Below are 25,207 nucleotides of genomic sequence, written 5' to 3' on the forward strand. Positions count from 1 at the left end.
TGAACCACCTGACTCATAACTAGAAGGTGACAGTACTGCTATAGCATGTTGGACAGGGATTTGAGAAGTCTGATGCTATGGAAATTTAATAGCTCATTTAATATCTTTCCTTAAATAGTTGTAGCTTATCCCCTCAGGAAAAAGGCAAGGGTAAGATCTAACACAAGTAGCTGAGAACAGTAGGATCAGATTTATTCAGATCCTTGAGCTGTATTTGCTTTGTAATGCATTGTCCTCCTGGTCCTGGTTTTATAAAAATTCCTTAGCCCTTACCACCTCACTCCCCATTTAATCTCTTCTATACTTTATTAAATCAAGTAAATGATTTTTTTTTCTTTAGCCTCTACCACCACCACCTGGAAGCACACTGAAGCTTTAAATGTTTGTAACTAGCTGTGGTTCCAAGGTGATGTGATATGGTTCATTTGTCCATTTCCCATTAATTAATTCCCATTATTAGTTTCTTGTGGCCCATTATGGATTAGTATATATGTCTATGTATGTATGTATGAGTTTATTTTTATTTTTCATTTCCCCATTGCCAATAACAAACTACTCTCCAACTTCTGGGGTCTAGAGCTACCTAAGTGTCCAGTAGGAGTGGAGATGTCTCACTCAATACCTCTTTAGGTCATCTCACCTTGGACTCTACATTCTAAGGGAAGCAGTAGATAGCAACCCAATTTTCAAAGACTTTTGTATTCTCTAGAGATGGTGCCTAGGAGAGAAACTATGATATACTCAAATTTTATACTTTGGATACCAAATGGATGAATGCCATGGTAATAATGGCAGCTAGTGACAATAACCAAGCATGTATCTGCCAAAATGGGAATGAGGCAGCCTCATCTCATTCATTCTGAGAAATATTTAGAGACCTGAAAGATCAGGGTCACTCAAAAAATTATTTTCTATATATATATAGGGTCAGTTTTCTTTTTGTCTATTAAGTAATTCAAATTCATATTTTTTATAAAGTTTGATATATAACCATGAATCAGTAAGGAATCCACTTTCGGAGGGGGGTGGGGATAAATCAAGGTAACAAGTCTTGAATCAGAAATGCCAAATGATTAGGAAACTACTTTTATCAAGCATATAACATTTAAAATTTAGCTGGAATTTGACTTCAGTATCCCATTTGGAACTCAAAAATAATAGTATTTTGCCACATGGGCTTTAAAAAAATCAGTCTTCAAACTAATCACATAGCTTTCCTATCTTTCAAAAGATGGTTATTTTTGTTCCTGTTATTTTTTTTTCATTTCAGCTAACCTTAAATTTCATAAGGAGTTCAACCCAAAATATGAATGAAGCCTTATGGTAGATGGTAGAGGCTCTCAACCAATATAGTAATGAGGTTAGCACAATTTAAAGGCTTTTCACCTTTGTTTGAAAAGAGAATTTGTTTTAAAAATAAGAAACAATAGAGGAAGAAATCTAACTAATTTTCATTTATTGATGGCTCATGAAAATCTTTGCATGGAGCTGCTTATATGCTCACAGCCAGTTATTTTATTTTATATTCCAGACAAAATATGTGGAGGTAAAGCTCAAAATGCTGATATTAATGTTTTAACTTTTGAGGCCACATTCAGTAGTCCATGATTGTACTATTCAAAAAGTGTACCAGGAGTGAGGCCAGAGGGCTTTTTTTATAGAGCTGATTAATTCACTGTCTATGCCTTGAATAGATAAGTGATTGAAATCCTTGCCATTAGGCTCAAAGAACAAATTAAGAACCTGACAGAATGATAAAATAAATAACTTGGAGGGAACATTTTCCATTTGGAGAGTATATTTATGGATATATATCCATATCTAGCTCTAAGAAAGAGTGTCTCTTTATAACAGGAGACACAGTTGATGTCAATGTAATGTTTTAAGAATTATAAAGTGTTTTATATATACTATATAGCCATAGCCATGTATATTATGTATAGGAGAGTGGATTTGAACCAAGGCTTCTCCTAACTCCACTAGTGTTCTAGTCTGGCGTTCCACATATTTACACAGTTTACAAATTTAACAACATAAAAATAGCATATTGAGGTCTCATTCCCCTTCTAGCTTATTCCACTTCCAAGAGGTTCCCCCACCTTTTTCCTCCCCCCCCAGTACTTATAATAGTACACAGCACATAGTAGGTACTTAATTAATGGTCTGCCTTGATTTGTTTGAATGAAAAGACAAAAAAGCATAAATAATGCCATTTTTTCATCCTAGATTTTCTGTCAAGACCCTGATTGACCGATCCTGTTTTGAGACAATCGATGACTCATCCCCTGAATTTAACAATTTCGCTGCTATTTTGGAACAGATACTAAGTCATCGGTTAAAAGGTAAATGCTGACTCCCCACTTTATTTCCCCTATACCAGAATGTTTTTTCTTTATGCTGATTTAAATATTTAAATATCCATGTAATTGAGTATGGTTGGGGTCTGAGGATGCTACATCCCTGTGAATTGTGAAACTGATTTAAATACTCCGAGCTGGAGAGTAATTGATGGAGAGTCCTGCTTGTAGACGTTCTTAGATCAGTGCTCCCAGACCAACTTACTCTCATCTCTTGAACAAAGTGGAAAGCAGAATGTATTTGTCAAGTAGAAGGAGTAAGAAAGCAGTTCTCAAGTAGATGGAGCAAAAAAGCAATTTTCCCTAAACAAAGGAACTCTAATCCAAGCTAGGGCTTACACTACAATACATAATAACTACGTCATATGTAAGGAATGATTGTCAACTACATCTCATCAAAGACCTATAAGATGAGGGTATTTGGGGACTATTATTGGTTGTTCTTTGCCTCTATTTTCTTGGACTTGAAAAATTATAAATGTGTTAGCACTGGATAAGAAAGGGTTATGTGAGTAGTGTTTGCCTTTTATTTCAGAGAAGTCAGTCTTTATAAATAGAAAATATATATTTAAAAAAATCAGAAGACTCAATAGTTTAAAAAAGTCTCATCAGATACTGATGCAACCAACATATATACAGGTAAAATATAATTTTCAAGACATTCATTATGTAGTATAAACCTTATTATAATTTCCTTTAAAAATTTCATTACCCCTTGAAATTGCAAAAAATTTCTTTAAAAATAACCATTCTCTAAGCGTAAGAAAGAAAATAGAAGTAATATTATTTCTACTCAGATAAAACTGTTTTTGGTGGGTTACCTTTGTATTATTAGCAACAGTTTCAGAAATTAGCATTTTGCTTTCTAGAAGTTGAAATATTAACTTTTTTCCATTTTAAGAGTGGTTAAAGAACATGGAATCAATGTTACTAGGTTCTATTATATAGTTGATTTAAGTTAAGAAGGCAGCTACGTGGTACAGTGGATAGAGGACTTCCTGGAGTCAGGAAGACCTGAGTTCAAATCTTATCTTAGACAGTTACTGTGTGACCCCACCAGTCACTTAGCCTCTGTCTCTCAGTTTCTTCTTCTATAAAATGGGACAGGGTAGGTATCAACAGAGATAATCTTCAAAAAGCACTTAGCAAAATGCCTGGCACATAGTAGGTATTTAATAAATGCTTGTTCCCTTCACTACTTAGGAACCCACATTATGTATATACATCATAGAAAAAATATCTGGAGCCAGGTGGGTCATAAAGAGGTTGGACCAAGAGAAGAAGGAGAGTCCCTCTCTGATAACCATATGTTTATTTTTTCAGGAACAAAACCAATTATTTCAGAAGAAACTCTCTTATCTTATAATAATGTCAACATAGTCTCAGAATTGATTAAATAAATTTAACTTAGGAGAATAATAAAAAAGAGAACTCCTAGGTAACCAAGTAGTAACAGTAAATTATATGATGGAACCAGGAGAAAAGGAGGAAAAGGAATTAGGGACAATCGAGTAGTCTTTTCCACTTTTTAGTATTCTAATGGATCATGAATGACGTTTCCATCTTGGGGTAGTTGGAGTGGCTTTAATATATTATGTATGTATATATTATATAAAACCTGAATAATTCTTGGCACCTTGACAAAAATTAAAATTCAGGATGTATATTTTCTTGGCTTTATCACATTTAATATTTCTGAAACTACCACTTATTTCAACATTGTAGGGTAAGAAAATAATAACAGAAACTAGAATTTATATACCATTTTAAGGTTTTCGAAGTGCTTTACAAGTGTCTCATTTAATCCTCACAATCCTCAGTGGTAAATTCTCTTACTATCCTCATTTTACATATGAGGAAACTGAGGCCAAGAGAAGTCACATGACTTGCTCAGAGTCACACTTATAAGAATCTGAGGCAAGATGTGAACTCAAGTCTTCTTGACTCTTAATTCTAGTGCTCTATCCATTTCACCACCTTCCTCAGGAAGGAACAAGCCCCCTTTGACATAATAGATTGTTTCAGAACAAGTGAACTTGAAAGCTGAAAGAGTAACTTTTTTAAAAAATCCCTGATAGTGAGGAAAGAGAGGCTCAGTTCCCATGATTACAGCAGAATTAGCTACAAATCTAAAAGAGATTTTAGAGGCCAACTAGTCACTCAATCTCATTTTACAAATTAAGAAACTGAGGCCCAGGGAGATTCTTTGGCCATGGATGTTAATCTGATTATAGTATTAACTTAGTTATCCAGATCTCATTGACAGATTATCCTTAATTACTAGAAAAAAAAGCCTGAAATCATAATTTAAAAGCATAGAATAACAGAATCAGAATCTTTTATTTAAAGGGGTCTCACAGGGTCTATTTAGAGAGGTAAAAGGGCTAGGTTTGTAGAGAGCTGAATTAGGGATCAAGGTCTGGTTTCAAATTTTGCCTTTACTATTTGCTATTTCGACAACTGTTAACTTCTCTAAGGTTTGGTTTTCTAATTATATATTTTTATTGAGTTGGCTAAGACACTGAAAAGTAATGTTGTTTTTTAAAACCCAAGTCTCTCTATTTCACTGAGAAATTCAGGGACTACTCACAGGTCTGGCTCCACTTCATTCATCATGGTAGCTTTGACTTTCCTGTTTTCCGGCTTAGACTAATTCATCCCAATCTGTTACTCTTCCCCCACCATTCCCAGAGGCTCACCATATTAATGCCAAACAGTGTAGATAGTCAATGGATTTAGCCCACTATGTTAGCAGACCTCCTGAGTTAATGGAATCCATAAGCCCCCAAGTAGTAGGAATTATACATGTGTACCACCAAGCCCAGAACACTGAAAGTCCTAAATGGCTACACCATGATGACAGAGTTAGTATGTGTGAAAGATAGGACTGGAACCCAGCTCTTCCTGACTCCTCTGCCAAGACTCTATCCACTGTATGACGCTGCCTCTCACCTCCATTTGTGAAATAGAATTAATTAATGCCTACAGTGCTTTACTGTTATGAAGACCAAATGAGATCATGGAAGTAGGGTTCCATATTAACATCACTTACTAACATCTTACCTACTGCAGCAATACCTTCTATGTTATTTCTTAGAGATGCTGCATGAAGTCTTCTCTTCGGTGTTTCCAGTGATAGAGCTGACCATCTCACAATGGAACCCATTCTATTATTGGACAGCTCTAATTGGTAAAAAGCTCTTTGTCAAAAATTGAACAAGCCATCAATGAGCATTTGGAAAGCTCTTTGTCATAGTTCCTTTTAAGGCCAAACAAAATAAATTCAACCTACCTTCTGGATAATACCTCTTCAGATAGTTAAGACTGCTATAATGTTTTCACCTTCACCAAGTCTTCTCTCTTTTGGGGTAAATGTCCACAGTGTCATCTATATCCTAGATCATGTACCAAACTCACTGTTATTCAAGTCATCTTCTTCAATTTTATCATTGCCTTTAAAATGTGCCACTGGGAGATGGATTAAATATTCCAAATATAGGACTAATGCCCATGTCAAGAGCAAGGTCCATTATAAATGTGTTAGCACTGGATAAGAGAGAGGTTATATGCATAGTGTTGTGCTTTTATTCATTTCAGAGAAACCAGTCAAGAATCTCAGAATTGGAAGGCTCCTCAGAATAATAGGATCATAGATTTAGAACTAGCAGGAAATCTTAGAGGTTCTTATTTTACAAAAACTGATGCTGAGAGGTTAGGGTTGTCTAGGGGAGGCTAGGTGTCTCAGTGAATAGAGAGCCAGGTCTGGAGATGGGTGTTCAAATCTGGCCTTAGATATTTCATAGCTGTGTGACCCTGGTCAAGTTACTTAACCCCAATTGCCCAGCCCTTACTGTTCTTCTGACTTGGATGTGATACTTAGTATTGATCCTAAGCAGAAAGTAAAGTTTAAAAAAAAAGTGACTTGTCTAGGATCATATAATCACTAAGTGTCTGAGGATGAGTCTAGATCCAACATTTCCTGGTCTTCCTGATTCTAGAGCCAGCACTATGTGCACTATGGTGTCTCCTAGCAGTCCATCACTAATCTATTGTATCCCTGACAAATGGAGCATCCATGTCCTGTGACCTGGACCAAGCACTTCAGTTAGAGTAGCCACAGGTTGGGTTGGCCTTTTTGGATCACATTGAGCTCAGAGACAACTATAACTGTGCCTTTTTTGCATGAGCTTCTGTGTTCAGGATCCTATAAAATTAATATTTTGATTCTGGGCACAGGTTTTTGAAATTTATCAGGAACCAAAAAAAAATGGTCATCAACAAATATTTATGAAGTGTTTACTATTGCCAGACATTGTGCTAAGTGCTAGGAATAAAAATAGAAACAGAAAGACTGACCTTGCTCTCAAGGAAGTTACATTCTAATAGAGGTGGAAGAAAACTATGAAAGGAAAATGAAGAGTGGCTTGGGATAGGGATGCTGAGGAGCCTTCTGTGGTGGCATTGGAGAGAAAATTCATAGAGGCAGCATCCTAGAGATCAATAAAAACATGGTTGGCCTTGGGAGTTTTCTTAAAAGGGTAGTTCTATGAAGAATCAGCTAGTAAGATGAAAAGGACATAAGGGCAGTGTGGAATTTCAGTGTAAGAAGTCCAATAGTGAGGGTGAGGAGACTTTCTGGGGAAAGTCTATAAACTTAGGAAGAGAGCTTGGAGATGAATGTATCTTGTGCAGCTGGTGGGCAGAGAGGGAGGTATAGCTATCATTTTGGCCAGTTGACATTTTTAAAAATCCTAAATAGAATCCATTATATCGTTATGCCTCCTTCCACTTGATGTCAACTACAGATTTGATAAGCAGGTCTTCTGGGTCATCATTCAAGTCACAGATAAAAATATACAAAAGTGAGGACAGAGAGTTTTTGGCTGACATTTATTCATTATTCTTTGGAAGACAGTTATTCAACTCTGACTCTACCTAACAATACTAAGTTTTATTCCTATTTCTCAGTCTAATCTTTAGAATGTCTTTTTTTTTTGCCTTTCTTTGCACAATTCCTGACACAAAGTAAGCCATTAAAAGATAGTAGTTAACTTACTGATGGAATAATTTGTCCACAAAGAGATCTAGAAGGACTTTGTCATATTCTTTGTTGACATCATTATATGCTTAAATGAAAAGCTATGTCATCTACTAACATACATGTCCCAAAGTGCATGCCCTGAATCTATATCCTTTATTCATATGAGAGTTCATCAGCTTTACTCGGAATATGTTGAACATAATTCAATTAACTGGTTCAACACTTTATTATTATTGTTGTTGTTACCACCATCTATTATGAATTAGGTACTGAGCCAGTCCCTGAAAATACAAAGATGTATATGACCTAAGCTTTGCTGGCAAGGATATTAGTCTCATGGGTATGGGAGGAAGATAAAATGCACACATACATGTGCATATATAGAGGACTGTGAGATAGTGAAAAGAACTCTAAGCAAGATGCTCCAAGAAATCTGAGAAGGGAGACACCACTTTTCCTGGAGTTGGGGAGCGGATAGTTGGGAAAAATTTCAAGAGGGTTATGGTATATGAGTTGGACCTGGAAGGACAGGAGAGACTTCAGTAGACAGAAATGTTAAGAGAATCCATTCCAAGTATAGAGATAAAATGACCAAATGCATGGAAACCAGAGTGGATAAGAATGAAGATGAGGGTGGGATAGTTGTCTACATGAGCTGGAATATAAAATAAGAGGTAAGTCTGAACAGGTAGGTTGGTAGATTGGAGATATATAATGGAAGGCCTATTTTTTTGCTTTTCAAATGATTACTCAGGTAGCAGTGTAGAAGCTGGTTTGGAAAAGAGATAGTTTGGAAGTAGGGATCCTAGTCAGGAATCTATTATAGTAATGGAGGAGGGGACCTAATGAGGATGATGGTAATAGGCGTGTGGCCTGATTTGAGACTGTGGACATGGAAATGATATGACTTCATAGCCAAGTACATATATAGGCTGAGGGAAAGAGAAACATCAAAGACGCCTCCAAGGCCATGAGACTCAAAGACTGGGAGAGTTGCAATTTGGAGAAGTAGGGTTGGAAGAGAGCAACAAACTTAAGGCAGGGGGCGGGAATGATGAGTTCACTTTTAGACATATTGAGTTTGAGGGTCTAGTGGTGGAAATAGCTCATGGCTATTGGAAATGTAGAGGTTGGCTTCTGGGAAGAGAGATTGGGGCTGGAAAGAGTAAAAAAAATAAGGGTAATCTATGTAGAAGTGATCATCGAAAGCATGATTGTGATGAGATCAAAGAGGGAGAGGGTATTGTTGTTTGTCCTTTGTACTCAGAGGACCAATGACATCATGATGTTGGGGTCAGGGTACAGTGTGTTCCACCGTGACTGATCCATCCCATCCCATATAAGCTCAGAAGGCTCTATTACAGATTGCACAAGAACAGAATAGAGAAGAGGATCAAGGATAGGATCTTGGAAAAATATTCATATTAATTGGAGAACAGGAGATCAAGAGATAGAGCAAGAATAGTCAAAGAAGTAGGAAGACAGTACACTATCATGACATAATAATAGGTCACATTTTATAGTGTTTAGAGGTTTACAAAGCATTTCCTCATACCTTCCCTGTGATGTAAAGCAAGTATAACTATCCCTGTTTTCCAGATAGGCAAATTGAAGCTTAGAAATGTGAAGTGGTTTGCCCAGGATCAAGTAGTTAGTCAATGATAAAGGAATTCAAACCCAGGTCTCTCCCAAATTGAAGTCCATTGGTCTTTTTACTATGCCTCACTGGAGAGAAAAGAGAGAGTAATCAAAGAATAATCATGCTACAAAGAGTTCAAGAAGAATGAAGACAAAGGGAAAAGAATCCTTAAATATAGTCTTAGGGAAGTCTATGGTGACCCTGAAGGCAGTTATTTCATTAGAGTGGTGGGGACAGAAGACAGCCTGCAAAGGTTTGAGGGGTGTGTGAATGGTAGGAAAGTGGAGAATAAGAGAAGTTTTTCTTTTGATTGTCACAAATTGTCTGTCCTTGTCAAACTTATCTGAATATTGTTTCCCCTACAAACTCATAAGCTTTTGAGGGTAGGAACTATCTTTTGACATTCATTGAATCACTGGTGCTTGGTACAATGTCCAGCACAAAATAGATCTAAAAGTCTTGTCTTTAGAAAACTTCATGATCTTGGCTAAATATTAAACTCTTTATTATATTGTGAACTCAGAACAAAAACTTATATTATGTTTTGAAACAATCCAGTCCAGTGATAAAAATTGTTGGAGGTAGAGGCCAGAGATTTGAGTTTCAATCCTGGTTTTGTCACAAATTAGCAATGTGACAGAGGAAGGGATGATTTGTCCTCTCTGAATCTCAGTTTCATCATCCACATAACCATGGGAAAATGACTTGACTTGTGTCATTCTTGGCTTTCCCATCTGTGAAATGTTGTTTACGTTTGCACTACCTACCTCCCCCTAGTGATTGTGGGGCAGTGCTCTTTAAATGCCAAAGTATTCTATAAACATGAGTTTTCAACAGGCCAAAATCAATCAAAAATATAAGCATTAAGTAGTTAGATTTTGTTTGGGGCTCTGGTTTAACTTTGGGTATAGGTTGTCATGGATCATCCTTGTGGTTTGGGCTATGGTAGGATCACTATCCTTCTATCAGAGAACATCGTAAACAATTTTAGTAATGGTCAATCCCATCCTCAGCTTAGTGATTTGAGGAGCTGGCTTTTTTCAGCAGGTCAGCTGTTTCCTAGAAAGCTTTCTAGTATCTCTATTTTGATGGAGTGATCTCTTGTTTTTATTCAGATCTGCCACTGTAATACTCTTCAGTTCAGGCTAAAAAATAGACAGTTGACTCTATTTAGAAAGGCTGGTTGAACTGACCCTATCCTATTTCTGCTACTCTGCGGCTGCTTCTGGTTCTGTCTACTAGCCTTGCTTCCCTGGCAGCCTTTCCAAACACCATTGACTTGGTGGTTTTTGTGTCTTTTTTTCTTTTTATATAAATGTATGATACATTGAATCAGAGAGATCTAATGTTGCAGGGGGCCTTTCTGATCACCTCATACAATATTGAATATTGTATTCAATTTATATTTATAAAAAATAATTCAATTCCTACTAGGTGTAACTGGGTGGCCCAGTGGATAGATCACTGGACTTGGAGTCAATAAGATCTAAGTTCAAATCTGATCTAAGACCCTTCTGAGTTATGTGACCTTAGACAAGTCACATTGTCTCTGCTTGCCTCAGTTTTATGAATTGTAATATAAATGAAGATACAATAACATCTACCTCCCAGGGTTGTTGACAGTATCAAATAAGATAATATTTTTAAATGCTTTGTATATGCTAGCTCTTATTATTATTATTATTTTATAATTATAGTTATTGTATTATTATCTTGGAGCGATAACCAGGATGGGAACCAAGGTCTAAAATACAAGGACCAGCTGAAGGAACTGATTTGTTGGATTTTTGTTTTTGTTTGCTCTGGAGAAGACCTAGGGTTGAGATTCAAATATTTGAATGACAGTTGTGTGGAAGAGGGGTCAGATTTGTTTTTCTTGACCCCAGAAGGCAGATATAGCAGCAAAGGGTGGAAGTTTCAAAGCTAGATCTTCATTACAGAGAAAGCTATCCCAAAGTGTAACGGGGTGCTTCCAAAGGATGTCAATGCCTCTTTCCCCTGAGCTTTTCCAGCAAAGGCTAGGTGACTACTGGTCAGAATGTTGAAGAAAAGATTCCTGTTCAGGTTAACAGGGCACTAGATGGCTTCTGAGGTCACATCCAACTCTGAGGCTGTTTCTGGAGGCCAAATTTCCTATCACGGATTTAGGCAACTGGACATTTGTACCTTCTCTAAGGTCACACAGCTAGAACTAGATTTCCATTGTCCTGACTCCCAGGCAAGTTGTTCTTTCTACTATACTCCAAAGGATATCCTCTGGGAAATCCTTTCTCTAAATTTTCACAGCAAGGAAAACCCATTATGTAATCCAGTATTACCCTCCATGGGTAAGGTTCTTTGGAGGCTTTTGTCCTTGGTATCTTTTGCAGACAGAGATCCTTTTGCAACATAAGTTCATGCAGTAACTTGCTATAAGAAAATAGCTGAGTATTTTAAAATGTTCAAAGTAGTTCTTCAGATTTTTCAGGCAGCATAATTTATAGGTAAAAAAGATCCAGTCTGTTTGACTCTACTATTTAATACACACACACACATGCACATGCACAGATCATTGTTAGAAAGGAAGAATAGATTGTAGAAGGAAATTATGGCAACAGGAAAATTTGATTGGCTCATAATTAAAGAGTTATTAAGAAAAGTCCATTTAAATCTTGTTATTTTTTTTTAATCACTAGAATGACATTTCTTTGAGGGCTAGTAGTAAGAAGATTGGCTTTAGGAATCAGAGCTCCTGGGTTCAAATTCTTCCCATGACACATTCATTCCTTTTATTACTTTGAACAAATCATTTAATTTTCTGTTGCCTCAATTTCTTCATCTCTAAAATGAAAGGAGTTGGACTAGAAGGCCTTGGACATCCCTTCTACTTCTCAACCTATGACATCCTATTTTCCTCCCTCATCTAGCATGATCCTTACCACCACCGAGAAATAATCATTTGATTTCTGAGACAATTTAGATCACTTCTTTATTTAATCTAGTTAATTCTATCCACTCTAGAGACTTTAATAAAATGGAGACACCTAACAGGATTAATCTGAGCAAAGAACTTATATCCTTTTAGCTCCTTGGCATACTGCATGCTGCTAAAACTCAAATGCTAATGCTAATCTTCTTATGATATTAAAAGTTATTCAAAGGCAATATTTACATACTGGGTAATGACTTGAGAACAGATTAACAGAACAGAAGGAACTTTGCTGTGTTCCTTACATGGGTAGGATGAGTTTGATGATCTCTTGTTTACCAGGCTTCTTTATACTTTTAAAATTAAACCCCCCCAAATAAAAAAGAATTTTTTTTAAGTGGTGAAAATAAAATGCATTTTGTGCTAAGATTTAAGAGGCAGCTAGGTGGTGCAGTGGACAGAGTGACAGGCCTGGAGTCAGGAAAACTCATCTTCATGACTTCAAATATGGCCCCAGACACTAGCTATGTGAAGCTGGGCAAGTCACTCAATGCTGTTTGTCTCAGTTTCCTCATCGGTCAAATGAGCTACCGAAGGAAATGGGAAACCATTCTACAATCTTTGCCAAGAAAGCCCCAAAATGAAGTCATAAAAAGTTGGATGTGACTGAAATGACTGAACAACATCTAAGGACCATTTGGGTCTTTTAATGAGAGTGGGAAGGAATTTTGGTTGGAGGGAGAGCAGTAGATGAAATAATTATACTTATTATTCTGTTCCATCCATCATACTTAGGCCTTAGACCTGTGGATCAGACCCCTGCCCATTCTTGTGACTCTTATAGCATTTGGACTTCTAAAGTCAATGTCCCAGGGGCATCTGAAACTCAATGTATCCAAAACAGAAGTCAGTATCTTCACCCCCAACCTTACCCTCTTCTAAACTCCTCTATTCATTTTCAAGGTCACCATCTTCCTCTCATTCATCCAGGCTTGAAAGCTTGGGGTCATTCTTGACTCTTCACATAGTCAAATCTTGTTTCTATGGTCACATCTCTTGTGTGGGTCCCCTTCTCCCTGTGCACACAGCCTTAGCCCTAGCTCTAGTTCTCATCACCTCTTGCCTGGCCCATTTTTGTAACCAGCCTTTTGTCTCAAACCACTCCAGCCCATTCTCAACTGAATGGAAGGGGCTTTTTCTAAAGTTTTGACCTGAGTTCAGGTTTACTTATTCCCCACACATGTTCTCAATGAGTTTCAGAGGCTCCCTACTGCCTGTCGATTAAATATAGACTCCTTTGTTTAACCCTTAAAGCTCTTCATTCATCCACCAAATTTTATCTGGAAGCCTCATTCCCTCCCTGTTGCAAATTATTTAGGTGTGTATCATCACACTTGGTTTAAGGAGAATTTAAGAAACTAAACAATGTGCTCATTGCAGATTCAGGATTTGAACCCAGATTTAAAATCTAGAGCTCTTTTTGCTCAGTCATGTCACCTCTATTTTAGCTTGAAATGGTGAAGTAACTTCCTCCTCATAGTCATATTTTGGAGTCATCCTAAAGCAATAGCTTATTATTGTTCTTTAACAAACACTATGACTGATAGACCTTTTCAAATAGGATGCCAGCCAAAGAATCAAAGCCCTGGTTCGTATCAACTAACTTTTGCAATGAACTTATGCTATAAGGTATTTTGCATTTATCCTCCATTAACTCCACCTCCCAAAGTTTTAATTTCCCATGTAATTTGGCATGATAGTGCTTTCTCTCTGGACCAATCACACTTTTCCATTACCCAAGCAGTCCTCAGGAACTCTGGCTTGGACCTCAAAGTTCTTCCTGGCTTAGAGGCTAAAGGTACCTCCCCATGAGGCCACCTTTTGAAGTATAAGATAAACACTGTATTTTGTTAGAAACAATGGGTAAAAGATAAATCCATCCAGTTGGCTTTTGAATTCTATGTGTTTATTTTCAGATTTATAGAAGTGTGTCCAACACTTGGTTCTCCACATGCACACACATACAAAAAAATGAGAACTACATTGTTTTCATAGCGCACACAACTCCCCCTACAAGAACCCCGGCAACTAGAGGCAAAGCCTGATTAGGAAGATAAGGAACAGGCTCTGAAAGTGACCGGAATTTGGATCCATTAGACAATGAACAAGGTCATGGTGAAAAAACACCCTCCCTGTTTTGAGTCTGCCTTCCAAGTTTGACATTTGGAAATGCAGAAGAGCTCCAATAAATACCATCATTGTCAAAAGTATAAAGGGGCAGAATTAGTTCTTTGGATATCCACAGCCAAATTAAAGTAGACAAAGATGTATTATGATAAATGGAGCTAAATCAATTCAATTGCCATTGGCAATAAAATGAACTCCATCAAATTCATTAATTCACGAATGGGCCATTGCCATGTTGCAATGGCCCATATTAAGTATGACTCTGTGCACTTTGGGGGGGGGGGAATAACACTTAATTTCCTTAGGAACCATAGAGGAATATTGCCCTTTCCTGCTGTAATGTCATGCAATTAACTTGACAGTGCACAGGACCCCAAGATTTAGAGAGAGACTTTTAGAGATCAAAGACCATAGTCCACTTCTCCTACATTTTATAGAAACAAAACCAGAAATGTTGAGTGACATTCTTTTGTACATACCAGCTAGATAATTAGGATAGAGTTTTGGATTTAGTGTTTCATATTCTACTTCTTTTTTGTTGCTTTTGTTGTCATCTCTGGCTAGAAACACTTATAAAAGTATTCTCTTGTTTTGGGTCTTTCATGCTTTATATAATGTTATGAATATAACATCTTGGGGAAAGTAAGAAAGAGGTCTTCATTTATTTGTTTTACTCCTATAATTATAGATCTCTTAGATTCTCCAATAAAGAATAACTATGTGAGGCAACTGGTATTGATTGGATACAGATGCACATCTGATCCAAAGCATCCCCGATTAGGACTGGTCTTCAGTGTTAAGAGAAGACTGGAACTAGAATCATCTTGGAAATGAGGATTTTGAATTTGGTGGTTGAAAGAAATTTCATTTGGTTTAGATTTAGACCTGACTTCTGAGGATGGTCCCATGATCTGCTTCTCACAGCCTTTTGGACTGGGAATGACAAGGAACTGGTGTGTATCCCTTGGGGCTCTTGTAAGATAGAACCCAATTTCTAGTGATGTTAAATAGCATAGCATAAAACGAGAACATTTCTTCAATATTTTAGATTCTTTCGATGCAGCAGCTTCAAATTTTCTTTCTGTTTCTACTGCTAAAATCTTTAGGGCAAGGAGACTGAGACAAGTAAAACTAATACTAGTACCTCTAAGATGACCTTTTCACTCTTTGGAAATGAATTATAAATTAAGGCAGTGGAATATAGTAGATTGCCTGATTTGGATTTAGGAAGAACTGATTTTCAAATCCTGCCTCTGACAAATAAAAACTAACTGTGAGCAAGTCATTAATCCTTAGCTTAGCCTCAGTTTCCTTATCTGTAAAATGGGAATAATAATATAATAATAACAATAATAAAATCAATAATAATAATAATACCTACCTCACAGGATTATTGTGAGGGTCAAATGAGATAATGTTTGTATAACATGCAGAGTACCTGGTACATGATAGGTGCTATATAGATGTAAGCTATCAGGAATAGTAAGAGTAGTTTCTGGAATGTTCAGGCCCAAGCTTTCTGTTAAATCCACATTTTAATCATATTACTATTGATTATCACTTGCTGAGAGAAGTGAAAAGCTAAGAAAGTGAAAATGGATGGGCATTCTCAACTAATAATCGTTTAGTTAATGCCTACTATGTGCCATGAACATACTTGGGATAAGGAAATAAAAAGAACAAACCTTGCCTCTGGGGGCTTGCATTCTATCTGGACAAATTATGGTCATATATGCATGTGGATATATACATACCCCACAATATTTAGCCATACCCACATGCACATTTATCTATACATACACCTACATTAAAGAATGGTTTGGGGGATATTAACAGTTGGAAGGGTATTGGGAAATACCGAATCACCTAACAGAGTCAAATTGAAGAGATTTTAATTTTCAATTCTCTGGCAATGTAGTTTATGATAATTCAATTTTTTTTCATGAGAAATCTGATCCCTGTAATGAGTTGACATTTATTACTCATGTGATCCCCAGCCCTCAGTTTCCTCATCCGGAAAATGAGAGTTGGGCTAGAAAGCTTTGAAGGTCTAGATCTATGAGATTTTGAGCCTATCTATAGTTTTGAGTAGACAGAAATACAGAAATCAGATCATCAGAGAGAGATACAAACTTGGGGAATTGATGTCCTCAGATAGAAGGTTAGATTTGAGTGGGGCTTGGAAGGAAATCAGAGATTATGAATTCAATTTAAATTCTACCTTGTGCTGGTACCTACATCTGATTGCCAAACTATACTATACCTCACCATAGAGGTGCTTCTCTGAATTATGTGGAAGTGATGAAGGGTACCTTTTATGTGATTAGGGCTCTCCTGTGGGTTAACTTTAGTGGTTACTTATTTAATGACACTTGGAAATAGTTTACATGAACTATTCTTACACTTGTGGTAATATTCACATGCAATATTAGTGTGTGTGTGTGTGTGTGTGTGTGTGTGTGTGTGTGTTTTAAACCCCAACCTTCTGCCTTAGATTCAATACTGTGTATTGGTTCTTAAGGCAGAAGAGTCATAAGGGCTAGGCAATGGGAGTTAAGTGACTTGCCCAGGGTCACACAGCTGGGAAGTGTCTGAGGTCAGATTTGAACCAACAACCTCCTGTCTCTAGAACTGGCTCCCAATTCACTGAGCCCCCTAGCTGCCCCCAATATTGTTTGAGGTGTATTTTTATAATATAATTTTCCTTGTTGCCCTGGAATTTCAGCTGACCCAGCATTCTAAGTTGAGAGAAATAAACATTTGTCGAATACACATGCTTTGAAAAAATAGCCATTTTGCTGTGAAACAAAGAGCAATTTCGTTTCAAGGACTTATTTTCCACTACTGAGTTATGTGACCAAAATGTAATATTTGAGAGTAAATAAAATGGTTTCACAAGCAGTTTTCAAACTATTACCCTCTCTGTGAAAAATTGGAGAATTGTCTTCCATGGAATCTACTTTAAAGAAAGAAAAGATTGCAAAAGCTTGACATGTAAAAGATGTAGCAACCTAGGCTAATTTATATTTTCTTGGAAACTATCACCAAGTGGGAAATCCTGAGACACAGAATGCTTACGATCTATATCAGAATAAAAGCATCTTAAATGCCCTATTTTTTGTGTAGGACTCAGTTAGATAAAAAACACATTTCAAGACTTGTATAAAACTCCATATAAATCACCTGGTATTTCTCCCAGGTGCTCCAATTCTTATTTCAGGGCAGGAAGAATGCAGCCGGCCTCTGATGTCAGTTTTGCTTCTTTGCTTATTTGTCTATGTCCCGAGACCTTTGTGTTCCTGCCAGGGAAATAATAGGGTATTTCCAGTGAGTCCCAGTGAGTTTTTTTCCCAACATTTTTAGTATAAGGCAATTCAGTGTAGAGGCTGATTAGGTCTAAAATGGCATTTTATATTTATGTTCTATAATGGAATGTATTATTTTCTTTAGTTTTTTTTTTGTTCGTTTAGTGTGAATCAGATTTGTACTTCAATTTGTGAGTCAATTGAATCAATAAAACGTTTATGCGTGACATAATCAATGGGCTGCATTTAGCTTATTTTTGAGAACATCTGTTCCCCAAGTTTGTATCTCTCTCTGATATTCTGATTTCTATATTTCTGTCTACTCAAAAGTCTTTACAGATAGGCTCAAAATCTCATAGATCTTCAAAGCTTTCTAGCTCAACTCCCATTTTCCAGATGAGGAAACTGAGGTCTGGAGATCACATGAGTAATAAATGTCAGATCATTACACAGAGCAGATTTTCCATGAAGAAAAACTGAATTATCATAAACTAATTTACCATAGCTTTTACAAATTAAAACATATTCAATTTGACTATGTTAGGTGATTCAGCATATAGTGGACTAGACTTGGAGTCAAGAAGACCTGAATTCAAATCTAGTTTTAGACACTCGTGTAAACACCAAAACTGTAAGGATAATTTTAGTGTTTTGACTTAAAATTTAAGTAAATGGTTGCCATGGGAAATTCCCAAATATGAAAATACCCAAGTCAGCTGGGATTTATGGATATTTTAATTAATAAAGAAAGAAGGAATTAAGGGAAGGAGAGAGAGAAAGAGAGAGAGACAGAGAGAGAGAGAGAGAGAGAGAGAGAGAGAGAGAGAGAGAGAGAGAGAGAGAGAGAGAGAGAGAGAAAGAGAGAGAAAATTAATTTAAACTGCTCTGACTTAGGCTGAACCAAGCATTAGTTAAAGGCCTAGGCCAAAGTGGCCTCCTTGAGCCTAAGGGAGAACGAGTCAGTCTTATTACTCACCACAAGACCGATTCACACTTGCTAACTCTGTGACTCTAAACTAAATTCCCTCCCTGTTCCTCGGTTTCCTTATCTACTACCTCCCAAGCTGCTATGAAGATAAAGATGGGATAACATATGTAAAATGCTAGACAAACCTTAAAACATGTAAATGCTAGCCATTATTATTTATTATTCAGAAAAATATAAAATTTGCCCAATATAATCTATTAATGATGATCAAGAATTGAATTGTGTGGGGTTTTGGTACATATAGGTATATGTTTTCATGAACTTAGGGCAATATATATGTAATATATGTAAACATATCTGCATATGCAACTCTTTCATTGTTGATATCTTTTAAAATAATAGTTTTCAGGGGGCAGCTGAGTAACTCAGTGGATTGAGAACCAGGCCTAGAGATGGAGGTCCTTGGTTCAAATCTGGCCTCAGCCAATTCCTAGCTGTGTGACCCTGGGCAAGTCACTTGACCCCCATTGCCTAGCCCTTACCACTCTTCTGCCTTGGAGCCAATACATAGTATTGGCTCCAAGACAGAAGGTAAGGGTTTAAAAAAAATAAAAATAAAAAAATAAAATAATAGTTTTCTCCAGATTGAATCGCCTGCCAATATCTGGAAGTGGAAGGAAAAGGGAAGGGAAGGAGGGAGAAAAGTTTGATCATATAACTTAGGAAAACTTGTGTGGAAATTTATTATTACATATAATTAGTAAAACAAATATAAATAAAAACAAATAACTATAAAAAATGAAAAATAAAATAACTGTTCTCTTGAGAGCCTGAATGTAGACTAACATTATATATTTCATTTTATTTCTTCATTTTTCTTTTGTTTGTTCAAGTTCTCTTTCATAAAATGACTAATATGGAAAGATGTTTTACACTATTACATATGTAAAATGTTATTAGATTACTTCACATCTCAGGGAGAAGAGAGGGGAGGGAGGGCAGAATGGTAAGATTTGAATAAAAAATGAAGGTTAAAACTGTTTTTTTTTCATTTAATTGAGGAAAAAAGAAAATATTATTTAAAATATAACAGTGTTCTTTCTCCAAGTTTTCAAAGTAGGTGAGAACATGAAATTCCCCATGGACTATATGCAAATAGATAAAAAGCTTTTTGTTTCCTCTTAGAGATGTTTCATGTGACAATTATCCTGTTTCAAACCAACCAACAAGAAAATATTGTGCATGTAATTGTAAACTTTTAAAAACTTAGTCATGGGATCTGAATTCAAATCCTGACTCTACTGCTTAATACTTATGTCACTCTGCCTCATTGTGTTCCATGTTCATCTGTAAAATGAGAGTTGGGCTCTCTTGACTTTTAAGGTTCTTTTGACACTAGATCTAGGATTTTCCTCTCTATTTTTTTCCTCCATGAAAAGACTTCATAAGTCCCTTTGTGAACTAATATACCCAGTAGGAAGGTGATAAATGTTTGAATAATTTTTTCTCTCTCATGCCTAATTTGCATATGAAAATTTGAAAGGCAAATTTGTTATAGACTAAAATAACCCTATTTCACAGAATATTTTTAATTTCCAGGCTTCTGGCAATTTTTTAAAATGACCTTTAGAGATGAGAATATAAACACGACTCAGAGCTAGCAGGATTGTTGCCTTCATTCATAAGAAGGTAATTCTGTTTGCCTTTAACCAGCAGTTGTTTCTATTCTATTTCCAAGATAAGATGTCAAAATGTAAGTTAGACTGAAATGTTGCAGAGGAACTTTAAAGAGACACCATTAGAGAGGGGATCAAATATACCCTATTTGTTTCCTGTGGGGTTTTTTCTCTCCCTTTTTAAATCTAAAAAAGGTATAGTGTGAAAGCCAAATGGAATTCCCCTACCTTATCAGTTGTGTTTCTATTACAAAAGTATCTGCTACTTTACAAAAGTTGTCCACTGGAGTTCTTTTCAGTGGAAGCTTCTCTAATGCATTCAGGAGTCGCAGCAACAATTTAGTTTGCTCAGAAGTATCTCAAATTCAGTTAGATCACATAAAGAGAACACGTTGTACATGACAGGTAACCCAGAGTCCATTGTTATCAATTAGTTCAATATTATCCATCTTCATTATGTCAGAGATTTTTCCAGCCATAGTGATGGGGATGGATTATTGAAGCAGTGGCAAACACTAGCGGTGTTGCCCAGAGTCACTCTGGACAAGTCAATTAACTTCTTGCTCCCTCAGTTTCCTCCTCTGTAAAATGAAGGAGTTGGACTCCATGGGTTTTTAAGATCTCTTCCAGTTCTAAAGCTACAATCCTTGAAATGAATGGATGATAAATAATATAACAAGGATTAGCATCCAGACTAGGAAAGGATAGTTAATGCATTCATAAATTAAGATGGTTTTTGCTCTGTAATTATTGAGTCAAATATTTTGCCTTCATGAAAGCCTTTAGTTGCTAGGTATTCCAGCCTTTCTCACCTGGTACATTTGCCTCCCAACATCTACAGTTAAAATGAACAAATTTTTCTTTTTCAAAGGAGGCATCTAAGCAGAGTTGTCTTTTATGAATATGCTGTTTTATTTTAATTATTTTTTACTGTGCAGACACCAATTGGTAAAGCCATAGCTGGGTTTGAGACCTTTTCCAATTTCTCCTATCCCACCCAATTTTTACTTAGGTTTTTATAAAAGAAGCAAAAATTCTATAGAAACGATATTTTTCTTTGTTGATTCAAAAAACTGAAGAAGAATTTGGGGAAATATGTCATCAGTATCCACATCACAAATATTTTTAATATTTTCAAGAAAAAGCATTCTACTTAGCATTTCTACTTTGGGAGGGGCAGGAGAGGCTGGTATAATATATAGGCTGTTTCTCTTTCTTTTATTACTTTCAATAAATGAGTGATGATTATAATAACTAGTAATATAAATCATTAGCTACTTTCTTTAGCTTTAGCTTTTTTTTTTACTTCTCTAGCTATCTCTTTTTGAGGTTACATACATTGACATATATACTCCTTATACAAATGGAAGAAGGAAAAAAGAATATGGAAGATATATGCCCCTAATATCACCAGTAGAACTATAATCTTCCTTATGTTTCTGTAGTAGTGATGTGCTAGATGAGTAAATGCTTCTCTGAAAAAGGTGTACACTAAGTTACTGTGATGAGATCTATCAAGAGAACAAAGTTTATTTTTGCATATTATAAATTTGATTTCTAAAATTAAAGATTTACTCTGTCCCTACCATGAAGGGATGTTGGTGATTTGCTTGATAATAACTCAAGGTTGTATGCATCTTTAGATTTCTGGTATATTCTTATCTTTAGTCTAGGGAACTCAAACAGCTTAGCAAACAAAAAGGGAGATAAATCCACATTAGAACTCATCTGTCTCTGCACCTTAAAATCCACAATGAAAATTTACAGCCTCTTAAAATTAACAGCCTGTTTTGTAATATTGATGTCAGTCTGCCCCGCATAAATATGAATAACATGGTTTCTTTTTCTGCTTTGACTGAGAATCATCTTCCTGATCAGCAAGCTGAGCTCTCAGGTATAAAACCTCAAGCTATAGGTAGCTTCTTACCATTTTTAGTTCAACTCATATTAACTTATTGAATTGAAAAAAGATGGACAATTCTATCAAAATGAAAGGTTTATTGTAGCATGTTCATCTTTATGGTCTTTAGACATGCTGTTCTAACTAGAAGAGGCTGAAGCTCATATTTGCTATAGTTCAAGATTATTTCTGTAATTAAATTACTGCATGTGTACATACATTGTGGGAGGGAGGTTATTAGGTAAAAGTGATATTTATTGCTTTAAAACAGATTATGTATAACCATCCTCTTTAGATTACTCAATTTGGAATTTTAAACTGGTTGCAGGTTTCTTAAATTTGTGTGTTTCTTGTGTTTTCTTTTGTTGTTGTTTTTATTTTGTTTTTCAAAGAGATTTCACAAAGTTGCAGATGGCTGGCTCACCTCCAAATAACTCTTCAAGGTACTCTATGCTGGTGATATCTCCCGCCACTGAGCTGCGCGGGAGCATGGAATTGACTTACTGGGGAGGGCTGTATCAGTTAAGTGACCTTTTTTAGTACATTGCATGGGTTTGCAAAGCTTCCATTTTTTCCCTACCCTAATGGGTATTAAAAATGTTCTGTTAATAAAAAAAATTAAGTCACATTGTAAACCCACACAATATAATCAGCAATTAAGTCTTACTTCATTCTTTCCCATATTGCAACCCTATATCTCTGCTAGGTATTATGGTGCCCAATTAAAATTTGTAATTATTTTCTTTATCACATAATAAGCAATTTCCATATCCTGAGTTCTTTCTGCCATTTTATTATTTATTAAGTTTATTTTATATAATATATTTATATGTATTATAATATGCCATATTTATATGTAATAAATTTACTAAAGTTATTATTTATTAAATAGGTTAGTAGCCCAATTTTGTAGGTGCTTAACAGACATTTGTGTCTATACTCTAAAGAAATGAATGCTCAGAGAAGTCAAGTCAATTTCTCAAGATAACTAAGAACAAATCAATAGCCCTGCAATCAGTGATGTGTTTGGCTAGTCTTGAACTCTTGGGGAGATCATATTCCTTGGAATCACTGTAGTCTAGGGCTATGGATCAGTGATATTCCCAATTGGTATAGTCCGCTCCAAGATTTAAAGTAGTAACAGCCCTCTAAAGGGAATCTAACCTATGAAAAAGGTACCATTATCTTCACATGACCCTTCTGACAGCCTCTCAATCTGTAAGCATTTAATGAATATTTCTATATATGCTGAAAACTGTGCTAAGCACTGTGATGGGAGATGCTATTCTCTTCCCCCCCAAAAGGATTGTGCCTGCTGTCAAAGAACTTTATGCTAGAGTTTAGTTTAATTCAAGACACATCATTTAAGTATGCAAGGGGCAGAGGCAAAGTAGTCTACTGAACAGAAGGATGGTCATGGAGTAAGGGAGGCTTGAGTTCAGGTCCTTCCTCTGACATATCCTAGCTGGATGGCCATAAGTAAGTCCCATGAGCTTCCAGTACTCCAGGCATCTCTCTCAAACTATATTAGAGACAAGTTCCAGATTTGCCTGGATGAGGAGAATTCCTAACAAAATGTGCAAATTCATTGAGGTTATACAGAAACAAAAATGAAAAGCATCCCCTAAGCACAAACGAGTTTACATTTAACCGAGGGATCCAGAATACAAAAGCATAAGCAAATAAAAGGTGACTTGAGGACAGAGAGCCTTTGGAAGCCTTCCCAATAGGAAATGGACCTTGAAGGAAGCTAAGGATGAGAAGGTCCAGAGGTAAAAAGGGAGGAGATGCCAAGTCTAGGTCATTGAGGATACACAAGTGGCAAATGAAGCAAGTTTATGGAGTCAGATTTAATTAGCTCTGGTGTTTACAGGGAATCTATGAAGAAAAGAGAAGCTATTGATAATGTTACTTTGCTTTGGCATTTGAAGTACTAGGGCCGGCAAAGCCTTCATAGCCTTATAGGGATGACTATATGCATAGCACTAATCAGAACATTTGCAAGTTATTCTTTTGTGTTTGTGAATAATGTCTTAATTGTGAACGGGGATTTTTGTATTTTGTAGACGGGGTCAGTAAGATGCAGAGTAGAGAAATACTTATCTTAGAGGGAAAGTCAGATCATGCAATAGAAGCTGTATCTCCTGAGTCCTCATCAGGAGACTGCAGATTTGGATAAAATCAAACATAAATTAACACCTTCCCTTTACTACCAGATTTCAAATTCGTCAGGTTGATTAAGGAGAGAGTAGCGATGGAGGAAGGCAAAGAAGAGTTTGTCATTAAAGGTCACTATTTAATCTTTATTTTTTAAGAAGCCAAAAACACTTGATATTTTGATAGCCTGGATAAACTTTAAAAATAAATTATCCAGGGTAGGTTGGTGGCTCAGTGGGAAGAGAGCCAGATCTAGAGACAGGAATTCATGAGTTCAAATCTAGTCTCAGGCTCTTCCTAGTATAAGACCCTTAACTCCAAACCCTTGCCACTTTTCTGCTTTGGAACATGTACTTAGTATTGATTCTAAGATAGAAGGTAAGGTTTTAAATAAAAAATAAACAAACAATCCATTTCAATCAGATTTACTGTCTATTTTTATTCCCATTTTTTAAACCTTAAAAGCAAGTTAGATATTCACTTCCAAATTTGCCTTATATGCTATTTAAATCATTGGGAGAAGGCAAGCTCTTTGCTTAGTTCAATTAGACCTTTTGGGAATGTTTAAAATTTAGAAGCACACAGATTTTGTTAAGTCAGATATGCAAGGAATCCTGGATGCTTTCTGTCAGTTTTCAAGGGGGTCTATTGCAAGTAAAAGGCAGTATGTACCATTTATATATTCTCAGCAGTACGAGGAAAACTGTAATAATCAAAAGTGTTGGTATAGCTGAGGAAAGCTGCAATCAGGAATTCTTTTCATTTATACTTTATAAATAACAAATGGCATTTTCTGAGGTTTATCTGGTAAAGTTAGCAAATTGGTCTTCATGCTAGTTTTGCAAACCCCATGGACAAAGACATGGAAATTGGATTGATTTAATTCACGAGTCATTAAGTTTTCAAATTTCTTAATTGCTGTTAGTTTTAGTTCTTTTGTAGTAGCCTCCCAGTATACTGAAGTCTGCAGTTTTATCTCTTAATAACTAATATTTTTTTATTAAGGCTGTGAATAATAGATAATGACAGTTGAATGTGACCCAGCAGTTTGGTTGGTCCAGTTTCTCATGGTCAGCTTTCATAGCCCTGTGAATATCAAGGACATAGAA

General features: G+C 36.2%; 2 protein-coding genes across 12 annotated transcripts in view; one reads left to right on the forward strand and one right to left on the reverse strand.

The window, feature by feature from the left end:
• LOC100027288 (ATP-dependent translocase ABCB1) overlaps positions 1–25,207 on the reverse strand; it is a 226,852-nt gene that overhangs the window by 186,217 nt on the left and 15,428 nt on the right. For 2 of the 4 annotated variants that reach the window (XM_007504953.3, XM_007504952.2), the window contains exon 2: positions 17,316–17,431. The exons of the other annotated variants lie outside the window; for them this stretch is intronic. The gene's annotated coding sequence lies outside the window, so the exon portion shown is untranslated. The remainder of the gene's footprint in view (positions 1–17,315; positions 17,432–25,207) is intronic. 4 annotated transcript variants of the gene reach the window in all.
• The window catches only part of RUNDC3B (RUN domain containing 3B), a 117,717-nt gene that overhangs the window by 20,950 nt on the left and 71,560 nt on the right, over positions 1–25,207 (forward strand). For 5 of the 8 annotated variants that reach the window (XM_001368492.4, XM_007504950.3, XM_056800166.1 and 2 more), the window contains exons 2-3: positions 2,227–2,342; positions 22,334–22,384. In XM_001368492.4, the coding sequence (XP_001368529.1) occupies positions 2,227–2,342; positions 22,334–22,384 (167 nt within the window). The remainder of the gene's footprint in view (positions 1–2,226; positions 2,343–22,333; positions 22,385–25,207) is intronic. The other 3 variants (XM_003342092.4, XM_001368530.4, XM_056800167.1) reach the window with 1 other exon arrangement.

Source organism: Monodelphis domestica, chromosome 5 (genome assembly GCF_027887165.1).
Source record: "Monodelphis domestica isolate mMonDom1 chromosome 5, mMonDom1.pri, whole genome shotgun sequence".
NCBI classification, from domain to species: Eukaryota; Metazoa; Chordata; class Mammalia; order Didelphimorphia; family Didelphidae; genus Monodelphis; species Monodelphis domestica.